The sequence below is a fragment of the Phacochoerus africanus genome, chromosome 8, assembly GCF_016906955.1.
Source record: "Phacochoerus africanus isolate WHEZ1 chromosome 8, ROS_Pafr_v1, whole genome shotgun sequence".
NCBI lineage: Eukaryota > Metazoa > Chordata > Mammalia > Artiodactyla > Suidae > Phacochoerus > Phacochoerus africanus.
This window is the reverse complement of record NC_062551.1, coordinates 105,575,632-105,602,585: the sequence shown is the minus strand read 5'-3', so window position 1 is coordinate 105,602,585 and position 26,954 is coordinate 105,575,632. Positions and strand designations below refer to the sequence as shown.

The 26,954-nt window shown below is 39.2% G+C and overlaps 1 protein-coding gene and 1 long non-coding RNA gene across 2 annotated transcripts in view; one reads left to right on the top strand and one right to left on the bottom strand.

Annotated features, from left to right (window-relative positions):
• THOC1 (THO complex subunit 1) overlaps nt 1-14,275 on the bottom strand; it is a 44,779-nt gene extending 30,504 nt beyond the window's left edge. The window contains 8 exon segments of the mRNA XM_047793873.1: nt 4,425-4,457; nt 4,460-4,519; nt 5,017-5,065; nt 5,944-6,062; nt 9,663-9,729; nt 11,214-11,274; nt 11,368-11,441; nt 13,616-14,275. Of these exon segments, the coding sequence (XP_047649829.1) occupies nt 4,425-4,457; nt 4,460-4,519; nt 5,017-5,065; nt 5,944-6,062; nt 9,663-9,729; nt 11,214-11,274; nt 11,368-11,441; nt 13,616-13,792 (640 nt within the window). The 5' untranslated portion in view covers nt 13,793-14,275.
• Nucleotides 13,751-26,954, top strand: part of LOC125134497 (uncharacterized) — a 57,085-nt gene continuing 43,881 nt past the window's right edge. Inside the window, exon 1 of the long non-coding RNA XR_007136652.1 lies at nt 13,751-13,918. This is a non-coding gene — a long non-coding RNA (uncharacterized LOC125134497). The remainder of the gene's footprint in view (nt 13,919-26,954) is intronic.

Sequence of the window (26,954 nt, the reverse complement as noted above, 5' to 3'; positions counted from 1 at the left end):
GGCAAAAAGACCAAATTAAAAAAATAAATAAATAAATAAACTTCAAAATTTAAAACTTTTGTACTGCAAATGACATTACCAAGAAAGTGAACAGCAAGCCACAGAATGGGAGAAAATATTTGCAAATTATATATCTGACAAGGGTCTAGTATCCAGAATATAAAAAGAACTTATACAACTAAGTAATAAAAAGGCAACCCAATTTTTTAAACAGGCAAAAGAATATGAATAGACTATTTCTTTAAGGAAGATATGCAAATGATCAGTAAGCACATGAAAAGATGCTTAACATTTTACATGAACATCATTACAAAAATGCAAACCAAAACAATGAGAGAGCACTTTACACCTACGAGGATGGCTATAGTAAAAAAAGACAGTAAACACTAAGTGTTAACAAGGATGTGGGGAAAGAGTTCCTGTTGTTGTCGGAAACGAATCTGACTAGGATCCATGAGGACGCAGGTTTGACCCCTGGCCTCGCTCAGTGGCTTAAGAATCCAGCATTGCCATGGTGTAGGTCACAGACAATGCTTGGATTTGGCATTGTTGTGGCTGTGGTGTAGGCTGGAGGCTACAGCTCTGATTCAACCCCTAGCCTGGGAACCTCCATATGCCGGGGTGGGTGCGGCCCTAAAAAGCAAAAAAAAAAAAAAAAAAAAAACCACAAGATGTGGGGAAAATGGAACCCACCTATATCAATGATAGGACTGTAAAAAGATGCAGCCTCTTCAGAAATCAGTTTGGTAGCCCCTCAAGAATTTAAATACAGGGTTCCCATATGACCCAGTAATTCTACTCTTAGATATATATCCAGGAGAAACTGAGAGAGTTACCATATGATCCACCAATTCCAGCCTATGTATATGCCCAAGAAAAATGAAAACACACATCTACATAAAATTTGTACACAAATGTCCACAGCAGCATTATTCACAATACCCAAAAAGCAAAAATAAACCAAATGTCTACTAACTGCTGAATGGATAAACAAAATGTGGTATATTCATACAGAGAATACTGTCTGGCTATATAGAAATGTTCTTCAGCTATAAAAAGGAATGAACTAAATGAACTACTGATATATACTACAACACAGATGAACCTTGAAAATATTAAGCTAAGTTTAAAAAGCCAGTCATGAAAGACCACATAGTGTATTAATCCATTTTTTTTTTTTTAGGGCTGCACCCATGGCATATGGAAGTACCCAGGCTAGGGGTCAAATCAGAACTGCAACTGCTGGCCTGCACCACAGCCACAGTAACTGAGGATTTGAGTCACATGTGTGACCTATACCACAGCTCATGGCAACACCAGATCCTTTGACCCACTGAGTGAGGGTGGGATTGAACCCGAGTCCTCACAGATACTAGTTGGGCTCATTTCCGCTGTGCCACAAGGGGAACTCCTGTATTATTCCATTTTTTAAGGTCCAAAATATGAAAATCCATAGAGACCAATAAGTAGATTAATGGTTGTTTAGGGCCTGGGAGAGAGAGTACGGATGGGGCTAAGAGGAAAAAGAGAGTTAATGATTATAGGGTTCCTTTTAAGAGTAAAAATATTCTAAAATTAGACTAGTGATGACTTTACAACCCTGTGTGAATATACTAAAAAGTAATGAACTGTACATTTTCAATGGTGAATTGTATGGTTTATTAATTTACATCTCAATAAAGTATTAAAAATTATAAAAAGCTTGAGTTTTCAGCAATGGAGGGCTAATTTAGATTAATTCTCTAAGGACAACTAAAAACTTGGATAAATTAGATTAATTCTGTAAATACTTACAGCACATAAATCATGTTCACAACACTGTTCTAGGCAATGAAATAGAAAAATGGTTTTCTTAAAAACCAGTAAAGACCTGACACACAGTGAGGAATCTCTGGCAAAATATCAAGAAGGCAAGAATGATAAGCCATGCATTAGCAGTCCTCAAAGCCACTTTCATCTTGAGCCCATCTGCCAAACAAGAAGAGTCAGTTGCAAAACTGAGTTCCTCTTATAGCAGCTTCCTGAAGTGAGGATGATAAAGTAAATCTCTGGGTCCAAGAAAGGTGGGGAATATAATAAATTGACCCCAGCCATTGTTTATACTGGGACCTATGGGGCCATGTCCTCAGGTAGAAATGAACCAAACTTGTTGGTCCAGCACCAAGTCTTCCTGATGACTGAAGGAATTACAGACCTTCAGCTGGGCTAAATTACGTTAATCTTGGATAAATAGCAGCACCCTTCTAAAGGCGCCTGGCAGAAGTAATGAAAACACTATCTGGAGAAAGGTAGCTAACCTAGGCCTCAAAATTATTTTCTCAACTATAACGTCAAAAAAAAAAAAAAAAAAAAGAGCTAGGACACCATGAGTGAGAAACAGAAGAAACAGACCCTAGAGACACACCCACTAAGCCGTAAGGCACTGGAATTGTCTGACACATAAATAAAAATAACAATGCTTACCCTGGCTAGAAAATCAAAAAACAAGAGTTTGAAAATATAAGCATGTAAGAAGAAACTAAAAAGTGAAAAAGCAGACTTAAAAAAAACTTTCTAGAAATTAAAAATACAGTTATTGAAATCAAGAACTCATTTAGCAGCAGACTATGCACAGCTGAAGAGAGAACTAGTAAACTGGAAAACAGTCCTAAAAAAATTATTCAGACTGTGATGAAGAGAGACAAAAATGAAAAATGTAGAAAGTTTAAGAGACAGAGGATATAAGGAGAATGCAGTAGAGGTTTACTGGAGTTCCAGAAAAAGAGAAAGAAGCATACACAATATTTGAAGATATAAGAGCTAAAATTTTACAAATTAGATGAAAGACAACCAATCCACAAATTCAAGATGCCTACGAATCTGAAGAATGATTAAAAACAAAAAACAAACCCATGCTTAGATACATCATAGTAAAATTGAAAAAATGGTACCCCCCCACCCCAAAAAAAATCTTACGAGCAGACAGGAAAAAAAAACCCAAGGTTATCTTCAAAGGAATCAGACTGACATTTGACTTCTCTATAGAACAATAAGAGAGAAGGCAGAGTAGTGATTATCTCCCACTAAATGAAATCCTATATCCAGTGCCAGCCTACAATCTTTCATCTTTTGAAAACATTCTTTGAGAGAAAATAAAGATTTTCAGACAAAACACAAATCTTCACTAAAGAAAAGTCTAAAGGGGAAAAAAAAAATAGTCACAGACAGAAGGTCAGAAATGTAAGTGGTAAAAACACTGGTAAATCTAAATTTATCTTGACCGCATTAAATAAGTAGGAAAGGAAAAAAACAAAAAAAACAAAAAAAAACACATAAATCTAGCAGGACAAAAAGAAAGCCACATAAAAACCACTACCAGGAGTTATCTTGTGACACAATGGGTTAAGGATCTGACACTGGTTGTCACTGCGGTGGCTTGGGTTGGGCTGTGGCACAGGTTTGAGTCATGGCCCAGGAACTGCCATGTGCCATGGGTGCAGCAAAACAAAAAACAAAAATAAAACTACTGCTAACATATACTATTATGTCTGACCATAGCACTGTTGTAAGCTCTTCACATATTTTAATTCATATATTCCTTACAACAACATTTGAGGTAGGTGATGTATCAGCCTGATATTAAGGAAAGGAAGACTAAAGCAAAGACTGGCATGTTTCAACAGATTGTGGAGGGCTCTAGCGAACTGGCAATATTCCATTTCTGACAGTGGTTAAACAAGTATTTGCTTCATAATTATACCATACTTTTACTTTATGTGCTTTTTATGTTACCATTATATTTCGCAGTAAGAAATGATAAATGAACAAAAGTAAATGTGGTTAAATAGTAGTGACTGAGGGAGAAAATGGAAGCAGAAAAATAGGTATACATTAGAAAATAAAATAAAAACATGATTCATATCTACATATTTCAGTGTGATTCTACTGTTCATTATTACAAATAAGCCTTAAACATAAACAATCAGTGACTTTCTTTAAGAGATACTTGTATTATAAACTGGGACAGGTAGGAGTTCTTGTCGTGGCTCAGTAGTTAACGAACCTGACTAGTAACCGTGAGGTTATGGATTCGATCCCTGGCCCCACTCAGTGGGTTAAGTATCCAGTGTTGCCGTGAGCTGTGGTGTAGGTCACAGACACAGCTTGGATGCTGCATTGCTGTGGCATAGGCCGGCAGCTGTAGCTCTGATTAGACCCCTAGCCTGGGAACCTCCATATGCCTCAGCTTTAGCCCTAAAAAGACAATAAATAAATAAATAAATAAACTGGGACAGGTAAACTGTAAGTAAAAGAAATAAACTGACATTTCCTATGTTGTCTTTCAACTTTTTGGAACCATTTTTCTTTCTATCATCATAGTAGGTTCTAATCTATTAAAAACTGTTAAAGATTTCCTGCAAAGCATTTTCTGTACAAAAGCTTACCTGACTTCTCAGATAAAGGGAAAAGCCTGGCCAAAACAGTTGAATTCGTCCACAGAAAACTGTATTCTGGGATTTTGATAATCTTCGTAGGAGATCTAATAACATAGGGAAATGAAGGTTACACAGAAGAGATCATTCTATGTTTATTATAATCATACCCAAGTTTCTTAACCAGTCTGTCAAAAGTATTCCCTAAAGCAGTAGTTCTCAAAGTGGAGGTAGAAACTATTACAAAGAAACACTAGAAAATTAGGAATAGAATAAGTTTAGCATTGGCAAGATAAGCTTTACTAATTTTTTTGGTTTAAGTTTACACTAAGAACAGTAATAGTTTGAATTTTTATTAAAGTATAGTTGATTTACAATGTCCTGTCAATTTCTGCTGCACAGCAAAGGGACCAGTCATATATATATATACATACATTCTTTTTCTCATATTATGAATGATCAGTTTTAATAAGTCAGGTTGGTATTTAAAAATAAATATAGCAATTTACTTAAAAAAACTATCATTTGTGTTTAATTCAACCACTTGTTTTCCTGGCCACATTTACTTTTTATAAAAGCAATCATTTACCAATGAATTACTTACCATTACACATACGTAGTAAATAATTTTTCCCAGCAGAATAGAATGTATTCTGAAATTAAGAAAGAAATTATCATCATTGTTCTGAGTGTTCTGATTGTGCACACTCTTCAGTAAGTCACAGGACGTGAAAAAAAAATTTTTTTTCCTTTTTTAGGGCTGTGCCCATGGCATTTAGAAGTTCCCTGGCTATGGGTCAATCAGAGCTAAAGCTGCCAGGCTATACCACAGCCATAGCCACTCGGGATCTGAGATGGCTGTACAATCCACACTACAGTTTCATGGCAGTGCTGGATCCTTAACCCACTGAGCGAGGCCAGGGATCAACCTGCATCCTCATGGATACCAGTTGGGCTCATTACCGCTAAGCCACAATGGGAACCTCCTTTTTTTGTTTTTTTGGCTGTTTGTTTAGGAAGTAAAATTCTAAAGAACATTAACATGTGCTGAGAATCTACTGTGCCACTTTCACTTTTTTCAAGCAAATAAATTTTTTTTGGTTGCACCTATGGTATATAGAAATTCTGGGCCAGGGATCAAACCCATGCCATGGTGGTGACCAAGCTACTGCAGTGACAAGCCAGATTCTTATCCTGCTGCACCACAAGGGAACTCTTCAAAGCAATTAACATTTTTAATGAAATAAATATATTTTCAGATATATAACAGAACATGATTTGAACTGTTTTAAGCATGTGAAAATGTGTGTTTTCAAGTTAATTGTTTCTACTCACATTCTGTACTTCAATTTTTTTCTCCATACATGACTCTTACTTGGCTTTTCCAAAAGAGCAGAATATTTTAACTATCATAGGAACAAACTTTTTGGCAATCAGCAATATTAGAAATATAAGTAAAAAAAAAATCTACACTCAGAACTCTGGATCTATTGAATGAAAATGTTAGCAGAAAAGAAACTAAGGCACTTACTGATTTCCAAGTAGCAACATTTTTTTCCACAAAAGTGAATATTGTGTCACACTGATCCAAAGGAAGACAATCCAAAACATCTCCCAACAATACAAAAGGTGTAGATGCGGTACAAATACCTTCAAGTGGAACACAGGCCAATTTAAAAGTTTAGAATACTGTTAAGTAAAAGAGCCCATGCAAAATGATTCTGAGGAAAACCTTAAAGTTACACTTTGTCAATCCTAGTAAGGCTGTGAAGACAAGAAAAAGAAGGAACACAAAAGTCCCCACGTGAGATATACTTAAGTAAGTTTCGGTATGTGATGATGATAATCATTCTTGACAATATTTCTAGAGCATTTACTATATGCCAGGCACCCTAAGTGCTTTACATATACTAACACATGTAATCCTTATACCCCTATGAGGTAGATAATATTATCTCCAGTTGACCGAATGGGAAAACTGAGACACAGAGGAGTTAAATAACTTGCCCAAGATCACAGAGCCAGTAAGTGGTAGAGCTGGGATACGAACCCAGGTAGTCTGGCTCCACAGGCTGTTTTCTTCACCACTATGCTATTTAAAAGAATACAATGCAGCCAATTAAAATGATGGTTATGATGATTCTAACAGCTTGGAAAATGCTTATTATACAGCATCAAGTGAAAAAGGCAGACTTCAAAACTGTGTGGATATTATGGTTATAACAATAAAATCTTTTAAAAAGACTAGAGAAACTAAAACCGTATACCAAAATAAATGATAGTTTTTTAAAGTAGAGGAATCATGACTAGTGTTTTTTCCTTTTTTTCATTTCCAAATGTTCCATAATCTTGCTAAATTTAAATTTTTTTGTGTGATTTAAAAAGATAATCAAAAAGATAAAAGTTTTGATACCGATTTCAACTTATTAAACCTTTAAAAGTACTGTTTCAAGGGAAAAAATGGTAGAATAAAAAGTTGTTTAGGAGTTCCCGTCGTGGCGCAGTGGTTAACGAATCTGACTAGGAACCATGAGGTTGTGGGTTCGGTCCCTGCCCTTGCTCAGTGGGTTAACCATCCGGCGTTGCCGTGAGCTGTGGTGTAGGTTGCAGACGCGGCTTGGATCCCGCGTTGCTGTGGCTCTGGTGTAGGCCGGTGGCTGCATCTCCGATTGGACCCCTAGCCTGGGAACCTCCATATGCCGCAGGAGCGGCCCAAGAAATAGCAAAAAGACAAAAAAAAAAGTTGTTTATTTCTAAATTCGATGTTATTAAAGTAAAGCAATAAATTAAAGATCTTAAGGTCATCTACACTAGCTAAAAATACTTTTTATCTCCCTGCTCATTCTTCCTTCTATTTTAAGGTAATAGATACTAACACTTATTAAGTGTTTAAGTATTTACTTAAGCATGGTATGTACAAATAAAAATATAGGGGTCACTACAAGCCCCAAATATTGCATTAATATAGTATCTTCAGAAAAAGGAACTCTGCTCTTGTAAGATCACATCTGGAATGTGACATAAGGGATACTGCCTGGAACCACTGAGGCACAAAGCAGCAAATTTCAACTCAATCCACAGGAGGTCTGATAATCCAAAAGGTAACTGAAATCAAATAGTGAGCTCCAGCAACGGGAGTAGAGGCTGGATGACCACACACCAAGGACATTACTGAGGGCAGACAGGGCAGGCCAGAAACAAGACTGGACTAGATGACCTCTAAAGTCCTTTGGCACTTCAATCTGTAATACTTTATGTCCTGTACATCCAAGAGATTTGAGAGGCATACTCCCTGCATTAGCTGCAGTACAGTTTGGCAAAAGTTAACTTATTTAATAATTACAGAACTTAAGAAAATTACCTAGATTCCACTTCCAAAGATTCTGATTCAGTAAAACTAAGCTAAGGCCTGGCGATCTCATTTGAAAATGGAGATTCACTGGGCATCCTGATGAGCAGGGTCACAGCATGATCCTCCAGCACTTTCACAACCTGTGTCCCAGCCTCTACACCACTCTCTCTGCTTCATCTTAACCTTGGGACACAGATACCCACTTCTCAATTCCCAAACACTTGCTATGTTCATATTTCCATGGTTTTGAAATGCTTTTTTCTGCCTTTTTTTCCTCTACCACGTGGTAAATTCCTACTTTGTCTTTCAAAGCACAGAGTACACAGTGTACCTAAAAAACTCTTGATACCTTTGAGCAGGCCACTCATCTATGCTTCTAAAGCATACTATACATAAATTATAGCACTTACCATATCCTAAGTGTTTATCTTTCTTATGTAGACTATTGAGTTTTTAAGTGTAAGTATTTTCGAACGTTTACACCAGTAAAGAGTCTGACACTGAATAGCAGCTCAATAAATATCTGCTGAGCTGATTGTAATAAAACATTTATGAAAACCTGTCTTACAAATTAACACTACATAACTTCTCTCAAGAAGAAATTTTCCCATTAAATTAAAAAGGCATTTAAACTTTCATTTAGGTTTAACTAAGTTCTTAAGTCTTCACCTTTCTCAACTAAAGTTCTAAACACAGACTCTAGAACTTCAAGATTAAAAATATTACCAGTCCATAAGAGCATCTTATCAGGATAACCAATCAAGTAAGTAGATGGTGCGAACTGTTAGGAACTGGGCAAGGAAGTCTCCATTGTAGAACTAACTCATTTAAGTATGCTTAATGAATGAATGATGAATAATCATCTTGTATAAGAGCTTAACACCTAAAGTTAAAATGAACTACGCTTAAGTTCACAAAATGGCTTGGTGCTACGCTGGAAGACCACTTTTAGCTTGTATGTTCCAGTTTTTGTAAGAATAAGTATTAAAATTATAAATAATGCTTACAGATTAAAAGGCACTTTTCACATAAATTATATGAATAAATCAAATGAGTACTTTAACCAAATTGGTTAAAGGAGAGTAGTGATGAACTATTTTTTCATGGCTTCTTTCTGCAAATATTTAATGAACTACTACTATTAGTCATTGTGTACTTACTACATGCCCTTTGAGTTTCTTGAAACTATCCCCCACTGCCACTGCCCCATTTTAGCAGTCCTCTACCTAGTTTCCTGCCAACAGTTTCTCCCAATCCAACACTTCTCCTACAGGTCCTCTTCAGCATGGCATACTAACCCCTTTATAAATGACCCTGACCTACCCTTCTGCTTCTTTCCTCACTGTTCTCATCCTCCTCTCACCCTTCTGCTCCCCAATTTTTCAGTCATGCTGAACTAGACCTTTATAGTTATACCCTTCTGTTTCTGCCTGACAAATTAACCATCCCTCATATCCCATGTTAGTTTCCTCTCTAAGACCACCCTGATTCCTTCAGCGTCTGAAGGAGAATCACTTCAACCATAGAAATTACTCCCTAAGTGGGACATTTACATGTATGTTTCCTCCATTAGTTACTAGGCTTCTTGCAGGCAGGTAAAATGTTTTATTCACCACTGAAGCTCCAAGCTCTATCTCAGAACCAGGCATAGTCTATATGCTCAAAAATATTTACAGAGTGAACAAAACAAGTGGAAAACAAAAGAAGTACCAACATGTGCACTATATACTAGTGATGAGAAGTGTGAGCTAATTTCACTGGGACTTCTGGGCAAAGTGGGTAGGCAGAATCTGAAAAATGAATAAAATGAGATAGGCAGAGAGGTATGGGGAGAATACATTTTAAATAAAGCATGCCATGCCCAAGATTACTTAAAAAAAAAAAAAGACCATACTTACCTTCAGTTACTCCCCCAATAGCAAGAGAAATAATAGCTAAAACATTTTCACATGATGAATGATTTATCTACCAACAGAGGAGAAAACAATTTAATTTAGGAGCCAGAGTTTAGACTAATTCTATAATAAGAAAAACCTACTCTCTGACATTAAATTGACTATCACAAATACTGGATAAAGATATTTCTCACAGAAGATAAAATTACTTTCTACAGTGAAAATTTTAAAAATAAACAGTAATAGCCCTAACTGTAGAAGTATATCAAACAGCAAGTTTTTCACTTAAATCCAATGGTCTTAGGAAAATGGTTATATTAGCATGATTAAGTCTTAAGCTAATCAAATACAGATGTGCTGAGGCCATAATTCAATGGCACAGGACAAAGGCAGGTCTCGGAGAATTAACTGTATTGGTGCATCGGTATGTCTGAGGGAGGGTTTTAACAGGAGAGAGGTCATGCTTAGGTTTGATAACATCCTAAAAACCAGCATTTACTGAATATTCTTTAAGTGCCATTTTATACAACCACCTTGAAAAAAATAGTAGTTCCCCTTTTACAAACGAAATTGAGGCTCAGAAAAGCAAAGTAACTTGCCCAACGCCTGACAAGAAGTAACTAGGTCTGAAAAAGAGGAAAGACTGAATTTGATTTAAAAAAAAAATTGTCCAAAAAAGAAAGAGCCACTGTTTCACCATGGGAAAAGGATCAGGTTTGCTGGGACCCAACCTTTGCTAAACAAAGAATAAACTCTTGAAACTTCTCCTTTCCTTTCATTCAGGTGCTCCGATAATGGTAAATCAATTCAGATTTTTCTTTTTTGTCTTTTTAGGGTCGCACCCATGGCATTTGGGGGTTCCCAGGCTAGGGGTTGAATCGGAGCTGTAGCTGCTGGCCTACTCCACAGCCACAGCAACTAGGGATCTGAACCGCATCTGCAGCCTACACCACAGCTCATGGCAACGCTGGATCCTTAACCCACTGAGCGAGGGCAGGGATCGAACCTGCATCCTCATGGTGCTAGTCAGATTTGTTTCTGCTAAGCCAAGATGAGAACTCCAAATTCAGATTTTTCATGTTTAAATTTCTCTACTGAAGTTGGATAGGTTCTTGGTATTTCTGTATGCTAACTGCTGAAGGGGTGCCATAGGAAAAATAAGGGCATGGAATCCCAGCTCCCACAATGAAAACCCTTGGACTAGACCTTGTGTGCCACTGCAGGATGTGTCACCCTTTAATCAGAAAAGCAAGAGGGCGCACCTTCAGTTCTAGTTCTTGCTCAGGAAGACCTCATATCAACTTAAACATATTCACCTGGACAGGGCTCTACTCACTGATTAAACCAACCTTTAAATTGCACCTGTGCTATCAAAACCCCTAATTATTACATAACTCCTATAATTGACTATGACCAAGTCAGATTTCACAAAATCGCAAGTTCGGTCTCGAAAAAAAAAAAATGTTTAAATACCCATTCTCAAAATAAAACCAATTTTAAAAGTATTACTAATTTGCCAGCAAAATTTTAACAATAAAAGAAAAACATACTTACAATTTCTTCTTCTAGAACACCTCTAAAAGCTTGGTCAAGGGTACATTTTTTTTCATTTTCACTATTAAAAACAAAAAACACCTGCATTTTTAAAACAGCTGAGGGTAAGTATAATGATTTCAGCAAGCCTATTTCATGGATATTAACACCTTACCTGCCAGGTAACTGGCTGAAGGTATTCAGCAATGGCTTGATATTTTTGTTGTTTAGGGCGTCTCTGGTAGATTTCTAGAAAATAGCAAATAAGTAGAGAAATTTTTGCTTATTATTTACTGAAGAATACATCAATGCACATACATCAATAGTATGTCTTAATAAAAAATGTTTGTATCTGGAAGAATTTACCTATCAGTCATTCTATTAGTAATTCTTATTCAAATGCCACTTACGCGTCATTTATCTTGTCTCTTTTTTTTAGGGCGACACCTGAGGCATATGGAGATTCCTAGGCTAGAAGTCCAATTGGAGCTACAGCTGCCACACCTAGGCTAGAAATCCAATTGGAGCCTACACCACAGCCACAGCCACATCAGATCCGAGACTTGTCTTTGACCTACACCACAGCTCACAGCAACGCAGGATCCTTAACCCACTGAGTGAGGCCAGGGATCAAACCTGAATCCTCATGGATACTAGTGGGGTTCGTTAACCACTGAGCCACGAGGGGAACTCCCTACTCATCATTTTAAACTTGGCGAGAGCTTCCCAGCTTCTTCTTTCCAGACTTCTCAGTCCACGTTTTCCCTCCTACCTTCTCTTTAAATAACCCATTCACCAGGGTATTTTGCTTCTTAAAAAAATTCTCCAAGTGGCTCCTTATTTACAGGTTTGTTTCATATCTCCCTTTAAAGGTCCTTGATAATGTCATCCACTCAATCTATCCAAACTTATTTCCCAATAGCCCCTAACACATACTCTCCACTAGGGTCTAGCTATTTTTCCATCTTCTATCAAGCTCACTCTAGTGTATTCATTCACATTGTTCTTCCCGCATGCTCATGCAAATTCTACACATTCTTGAAGACCCATCAAAAGTCTTACCTCTTCTAGGTAGCCTGTGGATTACAATCCCTGATACATAGTAAACAGTAATTACCTGTCTTAAAGCTGTCATAATTCAAAGACAAAAATATTGCCAAGTCATTCATTTTGTAGAAATTCATGTACACTTGGAAAACAATCTTATTACCTCACAGGAGTTACATTTAGGTTGGAAATGTTCTTCCCTGACGCGTAAACAGGCTGTGGAATCATGGGTATCATCTCCTCACCTTTTTGAGCTTTATTTTCCTCACCAGTTAAAGGTGAAGATTGTTGTAGATCCTATAGCAACACCAGCAGTGGTATCACCTGAGAACTTGTTAGAAATGCAGAATCTCAGGCCCCACTCCAAACCCACTGAACTGGAATCTACATTTAACAAGATCGCCAGGTGATCCCACCCCATACTGAAGCTTGTGAAGAACTGGACTAAATGGTCTCCCATAAAATGACTATTAGTCATTAGATCACTATTAAATGACCATGAGTCCTCCAGAATAGTCCAAAAAGTTACTCCCAGCAGAATTTCAGAGCATTCGCGACAAATACAGTCAAACAATTTAGAACAAGGTTCTTCACCTCGGTAATGGGCAACATAAAAAGAGTACTCGATCTGAAGTCAGAAAAACCAGGGAAATACATCACTTAACTTTTGGAGGCGGGGGCTATCTCAGTTTCTATCTCAACCACCAGGGATAATAAAACAGCCTATTTCACACTGCTATTCTAAGAGTTAAATAAGCTAATATGAAGACGCTCTGTAAGGTGTTTCCCAAATGCTTAAAACTACTGTGCTCCAATGTGTAAAAATAATATGACAGCTGACAATCCTTCCCAAATTGACCAGTTTGTCTTTTTCCACTCACGGCCGTCCTCATCGATCTCTTAGGGGTGAGATTCGGAGAATTAAGGGGTGGTGAATAAGCAGCTGGAACAAATAACTGGCAGCTTAGGAGGCGGGGCGGGAGCCGGTTCTCTGGGATAAAACCACTATCGCCCTCCCCCTTCAGCAGCCTCCCTTCCAGTTCTGAAGACACCTGCCCGGCTAAACAAGCACTCCAGAGTAACTGAACCTGAACAGGTGTGGTCTGCGGGTGGTCACGCAGGGCCCAAAGGAGCTCAAAAGCGGGGTCCGGGTAACCGCGGGAGGGAAGGTGGAGGCGGACCCCAGAAGACGCGCGGAAGAGGCAGGTAATGCGCCTTTCCCACTTCCCAGGGCACGGCAGGGCCGGGAGCACGTCGCCGCGGAGCACACGCCTCTGTCCCCGCTTTATCCCCAGAGCAAAATTCCAGTAATTTCACAAAGAGGGGGGCAAAAATTAGTGCAGGGCCAGAGCTACACCCTCCTGCCTTCAGCTCACCGTAAACCGCGTCCGCGCTTCGGGCAAACTGAAAAGCGGCGGCGTCGGCGACATCTTCTCGGCTGCGCGTGCCCGCCACCGCGCCGCGGCGCCTGACGATGACGTCAGGTAAGGAGCAACGAGAGGGCTGGCTCCGCGAGAGGCTAGAGCGGCCTCTACGTTCAGGGCTGGGCCCATTTGTTAATGGGAACAATTGTGGTGACCGCGGTCGGGCGGGCGTGGGAAACCTGAGTCGGCCACTCAGTGCTTGATCCGGGTTCGTGGGTGACCCTTAGAGTGACGGCAGATTCGAGGCCTCGTCTTGTAAGCGCTGCGGGTTGCTGGCAAGGACGCACACTTGACAGTGGTTTTCCAGGTTTGGGGAGGATGGGTGAATGCGTCAGGTTATCGGCTCTGTGGGCCGCGAGGGAGGGTAACTACTGCCTGAGAATCCAAGGCAAGTGGGTTATCCCGGAAAGCTTCAGGCTGAGGAAGTGTCGGCAGTGGTCCTGAGCCGCCAGATCGCAGTTCTTCTCGAAGGCGTGGTTACAGTTTGGGATTTGCGTATCGGCCCTGGAGCTCCTGGGATCTGTAGCTCGGGTGCAGTCCCCTCTCCTGAGAAATACAAACAATACCCCTACTCTTGAGTCGTTGAGGAGCGTGAGTGAAATAATGAGTGCAAGTGTGGCTTGTGTAGCAATGTAAGTATTATTAGGAATATTTCGGGATTAGCTGACTTTGCTGTTACGTAGAGGTCTCTACTGGAGGAGGAACCTCGGGGAGGAATGTGGTACTCGGCGCTGATTGGATAACGGGTGGCACCGCGTCAGGGATTAAGGCAGCGGTTGCAAAACCTTGGCTTCCCGGCAGTTTGCTCCCTTGTCCCCTCTTGCTTGGCCAATGAGAAGCCAAGTGGCCGGAATTTATTCAGTTGGAATTTTGTAGTGGGAAAAGAAACGCTGACCCAAACACAAGGAACTTTACACCAGCTCTTGTCTCCCTCCATATGGGTGTATCTAAGTGAAGAAAGCTAGGCGAGCTTTACCTCGTTTCCTTCGTTGACTCCAGCGGGAATACAGAATGCTAACAAAAAGATAGCTTGGCATAATCTCTCTAATGTGGGAATTGTGAACACTGATGGCTACCCGGAGCGTTGCAAATTTTTTTTAGAATCAACAGAATCATTCAGGTTCCGTTGTATAACTTAAATTTACAAATTGCCGAAATAAACTGCGACTAAGCATTTTAATAGGTAGCTGATGTAATAGGATTAGTATATTATAGATGACTGTTAACTGTCTGGAGGTAACTAAGAGTTAAGAAATAAATAAAATTATTTTTTACAAAAATCCAAACAGGAAGAGTTTGAGTGTATTGATCCATCTGTCAAAGCCTAGTCACACAATGGTTTATTCACACATCTGTTGGGCACTTTGTACACAGTGGACAGTATCTGGATGAGTAATCAATGAACAAATGATTGAATGGACCAGGTAATACAGCTTAATTGTCTTTTTGAGGAGTGCTGGCCAACATAAATGAAAAATTACAGTATACAGTTTTGATTAGGAGTAATTTGCATAATAGCTCTATAAGAGATTAATTTTTGTATGCTTCACACTGTTACACCATCATAAGAAATGCCCAAGTTTTATTGAGTACCTCCTATCAGCCAGACACTTTTTCTGCATTATTTTTACTCCTTACAACAACGTTGTACATGGTTAACACTTTGAGGAAATAGGCTCCTCTGACCCAGATCACATAGCTAGAGAAAGCTGAATTTGGGATTTGAACCCCTAGCTTTAAACCCAAAGTCTGTATTTTTCTCAAATCTTAACGCATGAATCTTCCCCAAGCCATGGGCCTCATAAGTCATTTCCTTATAATTAGATAAGGGTAAGGATCTTATTGTCAATAATATATATATTTTTAAGAAGTATGTAATAATAACATCAAAGAGCAGACATCCAATAACATGTAAACTCAAATTTCCTGAGCACCTCTTTTTTCCTCCTACCCTAGCGAGGTAAAAGGGGCCAGCGAATGCCTTGCTGTTAGGAAACACCCTCCATGGGAAATTCTAGGAAGGATGTTTAAATGGATTCTAAGCACATCTTTCTTCCTCTTCTGGTGTGTCCACTGGATTCAAGTTTCCATTGGAGTGGTGAGATCTAGAAGACGACCAAGGGGCAGCTTGGTCTGCTTTTGTTGTGGTCTTTATCCTCTGGCCCAGGCCAAGGAAACATCCTTTTCCAGGCTCCCCAGTCAGCCGTGTTAGAATGTTGGGTTGCGGCTTTTGGTGGTTCCAGTTCTGGGCCCTATCTGTAGGTCCCTTTCTCTCTGTAGGTAGTTTAAGTGGATTGAAAGAATTATATTAACAGGGAACTGATGTGTGAGAGACAAAGTTGAGCAACAAGAGTGAGATTCTTGGCTTAGGAGAGAAATGGGACTGAGAAGAAGAATGGAAGAGAGCTGGCACTTTGTGTAAGTTTTGGGACTTATATTTTGTGGGGAAAAGAGGAATTACGTGAAAACGATCTGTGGGTGCTGCCTTTTTAAGTAGGGTATGGCAGTTTTCAAGCACTTTATATTGTAAATATGGTACAATTCATTACTTATTTGTTGAGTGCCTACTATTTGCTAGGCACAAATATAATATTAGGTTATATATGCAGTATTATTATTTTATTTCATTGCCATCATCTAGTGTTCTTGATAAAATTCTGTTTGGTGATCTTGATTGGAGCATCATAGATGAACATAATTTAAGCTTAGAAATAGAATGATGGGTGACTTCTTGCCCTGGTGAGCCCTGCTTCCCTGAAGGGTTGGGCAGAAATTTTGACTGAAATTGACCTATCATTTGGTTTCTTTCACTTTCCTGTCCTGTTTCTCTCCTATACTGGTTTTTCCTGAAAGCACCTTAATTATTTATTCACAAATTCTTACCTGGGGTTGCTTCTGCAAGTCTTGATTGAGTTAGTTTGAGTCTATTGAGAAGCGGACATCAACACAGGATTAAGTGGGCAAGAGATGTACTAGGGAGGGAGAGGAGCAGGCAGGGAGAGCTTACAGACCATGCTGCAGTGCTGACTCCTCTGGAAGATGTCTGCTGGGGAGGAGAGAGAGAGATGGAAAAGTGATAGGAAAAGAGATTCACTGAAGAATACTTTGATCTCTGGGTTTTCCATGTCAGATGACAGCTTCATTATCATCTTCTAGGTGGAGTTGGATTTCATTCACTTGCCATTAAAGAGTCCCAATTAATGCAGGAGCTGAAGTGGGTTTTATCTGCAATTGTGTGAGTTACCTAGTTTCCATTTCTCTGTCTCCAAAAGAGGAGGCTGGGCCACCCCTCTGAAGTTCTGAATGAGGTGGATTGACTTTCAAATGATTCAGTGTGCTGGAAATTTAGGTTCTAGCAGGTGTATACATCTCTGTTACCTTCCAAGAGTCAGGTAAAATCTGCAGTTGGACTTTGCCTCTGAGCAGTGGTGGACCTTCTCCTGAATGCACAGCAAAGCAAAGCCTCCTTTTGGGTGAGGGGTGACTAGAGTGGCTGTAGATGTGAATATGAGCCTATTGTTACATGACCAGGAAGTGATCTGGTAAGTGGGATTCCTTTTCTGTAATAATGATGACTCTAAGACCTCAAATTAGGTCAACTAAGCTTAGGAAGTTTTGGGGAGGGATGGAAGAGGCGTGTTTTAGTATGGTTTACCCCCAGAAGTAGAGTCAAAGTTTTGTGTATAGGTGTCTTATTTGCAAAGTGATTGAAGGAAGCAGTGGAACAAGAGAGAATAAAACAGAGAAGGAAAAGCCATTGCAAAGGTACGGTGTAGTATTGGGCGTGACTGTGGGTAAATGGATCTTATTTTCAGTGGAGTCTTTTGAGAAGCTGTAGGTCATGTGCCTCAAAGTTGCCTGCCCCCAAAAAGGGCAGGAGAACATTTGTCCATTGATTTTTTTTTTTTCCAGTTGCCATTCATCAGAGGCCGACTTGTGGGACATTGCAGATGTGTGTTCATGATTATGTAGAGGGTTCCCCAAGGGCTTCTATGCAATAGCATAGTATTAGAGAAGTCCTAGGGCAGAAAAAAAATGTGTGATGCACCTGAGGTGACATGCTGTCAGCTTCACCTCTGTGGAGCTGGCTGTCATAGCAGTGGCTAGAGTGAAAGCGTGTCCAGAGGGTGTGAGGCAGGACCAAGAGACGTCCAGTGTAAGGGGGGAAAATGTGCTGAATTCCTAATCATACGTAAGGGTAGTCCAAATAAACTGTTTATTTGGGTCTTAGCTAATTTAAAAAATATAGATTCAAATATAAATTTTTTTTAAAAGTAAATGATAACCAGTAGTGGAATCTAAAATAATATATACGCTCTAAAGATCACTGGAGAAAGGTGAAAGAAAATAACAATAGTTTATGTAACAAGAATTAGAAAACAAAAGAAACCACACACACACAATTCTGTCTTTTTCTCTGTGTTTGGGTGGAGGGAGGGCATTAAAAATTATTATGGTAGAAACAAAATTAGACATCTATCAAAAGTAGGGTAGATCTAACCAGAAGTTTGTACAATTTGGGAGGGGTGATCTTTAAGAAGAAAAGCAAAATTGCAAACACTCTTAGAATAGATTTACAAGGAGATCCTGCTGAATAGCATTGAGAACTTTGTCTAGATACTCATGTTGCAACAGAAGAAAGGCTTGGGGAAAAATGTAATTGTAATGTATACATGTAAGGATAACCTGACCCCCTTGCTGTACAGTGGGGAAAAAAAAATTGCAAACACAAAATTGGATATGAAAGTGAACATTTGTTTGGAAGGAAAAAAGAAATTATAGTACTTTACAGATGTCACAAACATAAAATTCAGAGTAACATTATTAACTTCCTGATACCCTTCTCCAATGCTTTTCTCCTATTTTGACTGCTTTTTTTTGGGGGGGGTCTTTTTTGTCTTTTCTAGGGCCTCACCGGTGGCATATGGAGGTTCCCAGGCTAGGGGTCTAAATGGAGCTGTAGCTGCTGGCCTATGCCAGAGCCACAGCAACTTGGGATCTGAGCTGCGTCTGCGACTTACACCACAGCTCCCAGCAACACCAGATCCCTAACCCACTGAGTAAGGCCAGTGATCAAACCCATAACCTCATGGTTCCTAGTCAGATTCATTAACCACTGAGCCACGATGGGAACTCCTTGACTGCTTATTTCTTGATCACCTCATCATATGGCAATGATTATATAATAATTTTTTTTTTTTTTTTTGGTCCGTGTCTGCAGCATGTGAAAGTTCCCACACCAGGGATCAAACTCACGCCATAGCATTGACCCAAGCCACTGCAGTGACAATGCTGGGTCCTTAACCTGTTGCACAACAGGAGAACTCCAATTATGTATATACTTTGATGAAAAAAGAACAAAGGTAATTCATTCTGTAACAGCGTAGTGAATATTTGCTGTCATCAATAGTTTAGAAAAGTTTGGGTTGTTCATTTTTTTTTCAGCTCCACAACTCATTATTGGTTGTGCCACATCTGTGACTTTCCTCTGCAGTTTCTCGGGCAACTCCAGCTCTTTGATTTCTCCTAGTATGTCAGTTGACAGCTACATGTCCTCTCTGCCACAGGTCTCTTTTTCTTCCAGTGACCCCAGTAAACCTGTCCTTGGTGGGGAGAGGTACCCTGAAGCTTGAGTTTGAGCCCTGAGTGAGGATCAGAGGGACATCATTTAAAATATATTTGTCTTGAGAGTCCTGGATGTTTAACATGGACTACCAGGGGAGGTTGTCAACGAGGGTCAAAAAGATACAGTAGCACAGGCAGTTCTCCAGATAAAAGGGAATACTGATTAACCTAAAGACGTCAAAAAAAGAGGAACAGGAAGAATTCCTGTCATGGCTGAGTAGTTGCTGTGGCTCTGGCGTATGCTGTTTGCAAGGATGTACTTTAAAAATAAGATCAGATAGGTTTAAAGTAAAAGGATGGAAAAATACTTGTGCAAATACCAATGATGAGAAATACAGTATTACTATTGCAATTAGAAAAGTAAAATATTACTGTTATGGAAAAAACACCCCCCTAGTCAATGAATATTACCAAAAATAAAGACACTCGTAATAATCAAATAGTGATCTCATTAGGAAAACGGTCCTAAATATGTGTACACCTAAAAACAAAACCTCATAATAGATGAAGCAGAAGTTGGCAGAACTAAAAGGATGAATAGAAAAATCTGTAATCCTAGTAGGAGACTGGTAAATCTCTCTCAGTAATTGATAGAACAAGCAGGAAAAAATGAGTAAACAGAAGACTGTTTGAACAACATTTTTATCCAACTTGACATCATTAATATTTATAAAACACTATATCCAACAATTGCAGAATAAATCTCCAACTACACAGGGGTAGTTTACAAAATAGACCATATGCTCAGGCATAAAGCAAGTCTCAATACTTCAAAGGGATAAATTATTTAGAAGATGTTTTGATAATAATGTAACTTGGAAATTGATAACACAAGTATTTCTAGAAAAATCACCAAATAAGAGTTCCCATCGTGGTGCAGTGGTTAACGAATCCGACTAGGAACCATGAGGTTGCGGGTTCGGTCCCTGCCCTTGCTCAGTGGGTTAAGGATCCGGCGTTGCCGTGAGCTGTGGTGTAGGTTGCAGACGCAGCTCGGATCCTGCGTTGCTGTGGCTCTGGCGTAGGCCGGGGGCCACAGCTCCGATTCGACCCCTAGCCTGGGAACCTCCATATGCTGCCGGAGCGGCCCAAGAAATGGCAAAGAGACAAAAGACAAAAAAAAAAAACAAAAACCCAATATTTGGAAATTAAGCAACAAAATTCTGAATAATCAAAGAGAAATCACAAGAGAATTTAGAAAATACTGTGGATTAATGACAATGAAAACACAATTTAACAATATTTGTGGATGCAGCTAGAGTAATGCCTGGATGAAAATCTATAGCTTTAATATATTTTATATTATTTGTAAGCATTTATTAGAAAAGAAAGTGTTAAAAATCAGAATAAATTTCCATTTGAAGAAGCAAACAAAAGAAGAGCAAATTAGGGCTTTCCCATTGTGGCTCAGTGGAAATGAATCTGAGTAGCATTCATGAGGATGCTGGCTCGATCCCTAGCCTCACTTAGTGGGTTAAGGATCTGGCATTGCTGTGAGCTGTGGTGTAGGTCACAGAAGTGGCTCAGATCCCATGTTGCTGTGGCATAGGCTGGCAGCCGCAGTTCCCATTCTACCTCTAGCCTGGGAACCTCCATATGCCACATATGCAGCCCCAAAAAGATGAAAAAAAAATATACAAATTAAATCCTAAGAAAGTAAACAAATAATGTGAAGGCAACAAAGTAGAAAACAAACCATAGACAAAATGAATAAAACTAAAAGTTGGGGTGTTCCCATTGTTGGCTCAGCAAGTTATGAACCTGATTAGTATCCATGGGGATGTGGGTTCGATCCTTGGCCTCAGTCAGTGGGTTAAGGATCTGGCATTGCCCTGAGCTGTGGTGTAGGTCACAGATAGGGCTTGGATCCTCAGCTGCTGTGGCTGTGGTGTGGGTCTGATTTGACCCCTAGCCTGGGAACTTCCATATGCCATGAGTTCGGCCCTAAAAAACAAAAAAACCCTTGAGAGTTGGTTTTTTGAAAAGATGAATAAAATTGATTAAACTTTAACAAGATGATCAAGAATAAAAAGAGAACTTAAACTGTCAATATGAGAAAAAAATGGGACATCATTACCGATCCTACAAGCATTAAAAAGGCAAGTGGGATTTCATCAAACTAAAAAGCTTCTTAGAGCAAAGGAGACAAAGGAGTGAAGAGACAAACTACAGAATGGGGAAGATATTTGCAAACCATATATCTAATGAGAGTTTAATATCCAAAACACATAAGGAACCCAATTAAAAAACGGGCAAAGGACCTGAATGGACATTTCTCCAAAGAAGACATACACATGGCCAACAAAATGAAAATCTGCTCTACATCACCAGTCATCAGGGCAATGCAAATCAAAACGGTATCTGTTAGAATGGCTATTATCAAAAGGACAAAAAATAACAAGTGTGCTGGTGAGAATGTAGAGAAACAGGAACACTTGTACACTTTTGGGAGGAATATAAATTGGTTTAGCCACTATGGAAAATATGGAGGTTCCTCAAAAAATTAAAATGGGCTACCATATGATCCAGCAATTCTACTTCTGAGTACCTGTATATATCAAAGAAACGAAACCACATTTCAAGGAGATAACCTGTATTCCCACATTCATTGTAGCACTATTTACAGTAGACAAGGTATAGAAACAATTTATGTGTCTGTCAATGGATGAATGGAGAAAGTGTGATACACACACACACAAATATTAAGAATATACTGCATGGTCTCATGTACATGTGGAATCTGAAAAAAGTTGAGCTCATTAAAGCAGAGCGTGGAATGGTGATTACCAGGGGTCAAATGATACAAACTTTCAGTTGTAAAACAGATAAATGCTGAAGAGCTAATGTACCACATGGAGACTATAGTTAATAATGCTGTATTGTACACTTGAAATTTGCTGAAAGAGATCTTAGGTGTTGTCATCATTCATAAAAAGTAACTATATGAGGTAGTAGATATGCTAATTAGCTTGATTGTGGTAATCATGTAATCATTTCACAATGTACATGCTTATCAAAACCATGTTGTATACCTTAAAAATGTGTAATTGTTATTTGTCTATTATACCTTAATAACACTGGGAAAAATTAAAACTTACCCTATCAGATATAAGCTTATTAGAACCCTAATAATTAAGATGCCGTAATAATGGTTAAGAGACAGAAAAATTGACTAATGAAAGAAAGTAGTGAGCCCCCAAACAGACTGCACACATATGTAGAAGTTTTATCTATGTTTCATTGTATCACATTTTAAGACACTGTGACTACAGTCAATAGGAAAGTGAGAGCTTATATGACAAATTATTCTGGGACGACGGTTATCCACAGGTGGGGAAAAAAAAAATCCCTCATATTACACACAAAAATTCCAGGTGGATTAATGATACAATATGAAATATAAGACTAAATTATTTAGAATATATCTAACTACATAGAGTAGGGAGGGACAACTCAAATAAAATACAAAAAAGCATAAACCATAAAGGAAAAGATGATAATTTTGGCAACATTAAAATTACTTCAGCTCATCAGAAGACATGATAATAAAAATGAAAAGTTGGGGCTTAGTGTGGTGGAAGTTATTTGCAACTCAAATAACCAGGGATTAGTGTATAGAATATATTAAAAACATTTTTAAATTAATAAAAAGGCAAACAAGTTAAAAATGGCAAAAGGACATAAACAGGAAATTCACAAAGAAAAGAAAAGATGCTTAGCTCCCTGAGTAATCAGGGAAATAAATAAAACAATATTGGGGAGTTCCTGTCGTGGCGCAGTGGTTAACGAGTCTGACTAGGAACCATGAGGTTGCGGGTTCGGTCCCTGCCCTTGCTCAGTGGGTTAAGGATCCGGCGTTGCCGTGAGCTGTGGTGTAGGTTGCAGACGCGGCTCAGATCCCGCGTTGCTGTGGCTCTGGCGTAGGCCGGTGGCTACAGCTCCGATTCGACCCCTAGCCTGGGAACCTCCATATGCCACGGGAGCAGCCCAAGAAATAGCAACAACAACAACAACAACAACAAAAAGACAAAAAAAAAACCCAATATTGGGATATTGTTCTCTCATCTATCAGGTTGGCATGAGTTTTAAAGCCTGATGAGAAGTTCCTGTTGTGACTCGGTGGAAACAATTTGACTAGTATCCATGAGGACTCAGGTTTGATCCCTGGCCTTACTCAGTGGGTTAAGGATCTGGTGTTGTCATGAGCTGTGGTGTAGATCGCAGACGTGTCTCAGATCCCACATTGCTGTGGCCCTGGCGTAGGCTGGGGGCCACAGCTCCGTTTAGACCCCTAGCCTGGGAACCTCCATATGCTTCAGGAGTAGCCCGAGAAAAGGCAAACAAACAAACAAAATAAATAAAGCCTCATGTATATTGGTGCATGTGTACTCAGCTAATGGAAATGAAATCTGGTACAACCATTTCAGAAAAGAATTTGGCATTATATTAGGGTTGAAAATGTAATTCCCTTCTAGGTATAAACACAAGAGGTATAAACACAGGGGGATTTCTTATACATGTGTACAAAGGGACATGTATAAGAATGTTAATTTGGGTACTGTTGGTAAAGCCACAGACTTCAAGACACAAAGTGCAATCCATGAATTGGTGAACAAATTTTAAAATATTCCTTTGATGCGTATGTAAAGCAGAGAAAATGAACAAGAAAAAGCAGAGAAAATGAACAAGCCAGAGGTATTTGTTTTGGTGTGAATAAATCTCTGGTTGGAGTGATCATGTTTTATAATTTTCAATGGGAATATAATGAGCAAAATGAAAAAGCCTGTGGAGAAAGAGAGAAAGTTCTGGGATTTCCAAGGGGAAAGCATTTTGTGGATGAAGTATTTTTTTCTTCTATTGAAATATGATCATTTGACTTTGCCTCTTTCTATCTATAGTAACACAAATTATCTGAAATTCCATTGGAATGTTAACTTCTTTGAAGTAACTGGTTGTTACCACGAGAGGTCAGCATTTGCATGGAAATCTCTAAAGTAGTATAAAGACTAACAAAGTGAACTTCAAAAAAAAGTTTTGAAGTATAGTTGATTTACAGAGTTGTGATAATTTCTGCTGTGTAACAAAGTGCTTCAGTGACACATACACACACACTCTTTCAGGTTGTTTTCCCACACAGATTATCACAGGAACTTTTTGTATTTAAACATATTCCTACCTGAAGTGAGTTCTGGTACAAACCTTTAACTCCTTAGTCTACGCAAATTGAAAGTAAGTTATTACTACAGAAATTGGTGGGAGTTCCTGTTGTGGTGCAGTGGAAACAAATCCGACTAGTACCATGAGGATGCGCGTTCGATCCTTGGCCTCGCTCAGTGAGTTAAGTATCTGGCTTTGCCGTGAGCTGTGGTATAGGATCCTGCATTGCTGTGGCTGGAGTGTAGGCCAGTAGCGGTAGCTCTGATTCAACCCCTAGCCTGAGAATTTCCATATGCCATGGGTAAGACCCTGAAAAGCAAAAAAAAAAAAAAAAAAAAAAAAAAAAAAATTGCTGTATGTGTATAGTGCTGTATTAGAGTACTTCCTTATCCTCAGCTCTGAGCAACTCAGCAGCTTCTGCCATGCTTCAAAAGTCAGGAAGGCTTAGCTGCACTTTGGTGGTGTTTTTTCTTTCAAGGAATTCCCCTAATGACTGTTTGTCAGTTTCAAAAATGAGTGATGGGAGTTCCCTTGTGGCACAGAAGGTTAAGTATCAGGCATTGTGACTGCTGTGGCACAGGTTTGCTCCCTGGCCCAGGAACTTTTGTATGCTGTGGGTGCGTCCAAAAATAAAAAAGTAAGTGATACCTGCCTATTACTAAGTTATGACTGTTTCAAGAGGTTTTGTGACCTTCACTCTAGCATGTGCTATTTTATTCATACTTCTTAGAGGAAAATGGAATACTTTGCCCTCGGAGCTGAAGGAGGCCTCTGCCACTTGGTTCTGGTTAGACTTTCCAGTCCAGTGTTTCTTTGCCCAACTCCAGCTTCCTTCCTTCCACTTTGTAAATGGAAAGTAGTGAAGTTTCCTGTTTTGAAGTCAGCACAAGGCCTACACTAAATTGTCAGTGATGGATGGTAATGAATCATAGACTGGAAGTCAAAGATAGCATTTTATTCAAACATCTCTCCCACAGTGATTAGCATACTGCCTTGGACTTGAATATCTGCTTTAATGAAAATAGAAGTTTAATCAATCCATTCCCTCAGTGGCTCCAAATATCTTTCAAGACCTAGTTGAATTAGCTCCACATTCAAAATTATTCATAATATGGTCCTGCCTAACCTATCAGCCTTATATGTTAATATATTCATATTCATAAGTTACTGTATGCTAAGCATACATGTGTGCCATTGTTATCTTTCATACTTAAGTACATGACCTCATTGATTCTTGACTTTTTGAGATATTGTTTGCAAATGAGGAAACCAAGACTCAGAGAATTAAAAAAAAATTCTTTACATCACTGGGATTTAAACTTGAGTGTATTTGTCTCCAAAGTGATAATTATATACACAACCACATACTCTGCATTCAGATTGAGTTACTCTCAATTTCTTTTATGTCTCATAACTTTTGCATACATTTTTGCTTCTCCCAGAATGCCTTTTTTCCTCACTCCAACTGGTTGAATCCTTCCGGTTGAAGACTCAGCTTAGTCGTCACTGCTGTGGTTGACGCTCCCTGATCTATTCAGCTGTCTTTATGGCCCTGCTCTGAATTAGAGTCGTTTTTCTTAGGATGTGTGTGCAGGAGTACAGCAGAGGATTGGGGAGGTAACTGCTGATGTGATGCTTGAAGAATCATTGCTCCGGTTCTTCAGAAAAGAATGTTTGGAATCCATTTTTGGCTTGAACCCTAACAGAAGTGGGTTCAAAATAAGGGAGCAAGTTAAGTCCATCTCCTTTGAGCCTGGGATATAATTACTAGAGGAGAAAGAGTACTGATTGAAGTAGTAGCTAAAATTTCAAGAAGGATCTCCCAAGTTGGAGTTGCTGGGCTAGGAAAATAGAGAAAGCTATTACCTGGGGTAACAAGTCAAGTGGGCAGCTGTATTTAAAAGCTAGACCTGAAATGAACTCTGAGCCTTTGCAAACATAAGGACCAAAAGGGCCTTGAAAGTGAGGAAAAACAACTCCCACCCAAACTAGAGGGAGGACTTGGGTACTCAGAATGGGCAAATCAGGAGAAGCAATACTTGTTTATTAAAATTCTTTTCATAAGTTAGCTTATTGCTACTTTGAGGGATTAAAACTCCAGCAGTCCTTTTCATTTCTTTCTCAAAAACTGAGAGCTAGGGTTTCACTTAGATTTGTAGCATGTACGTGGCTTTTATTATATTGCAATAGCTTCTTTTTCCTTTTTTTTTTTTTAAACTACATCTTGAACAGTTTTGCTTTTTAGGGCTGCCCTGTGCCCTATGGAGGTTCCCAGGCTAGGGGTCGAATCAGAGCACAGTTGCCAACCTACACCACAGCCACAGCCACACAGGATCTGACCTACACCACAGCTCACGGCAATGCTGGATCCTTAACCCACAGAGCAAGGCCAGGGATCAAACCTGCAGCCTCATGGTTACTAGTCGGATTCGTCTTTCTTTCTTTCTTTCTTTTTTTTTTTTTTGAATAGTTTTCTAGTTGATAAGACTCTGGAAACTTCCACGCCAAT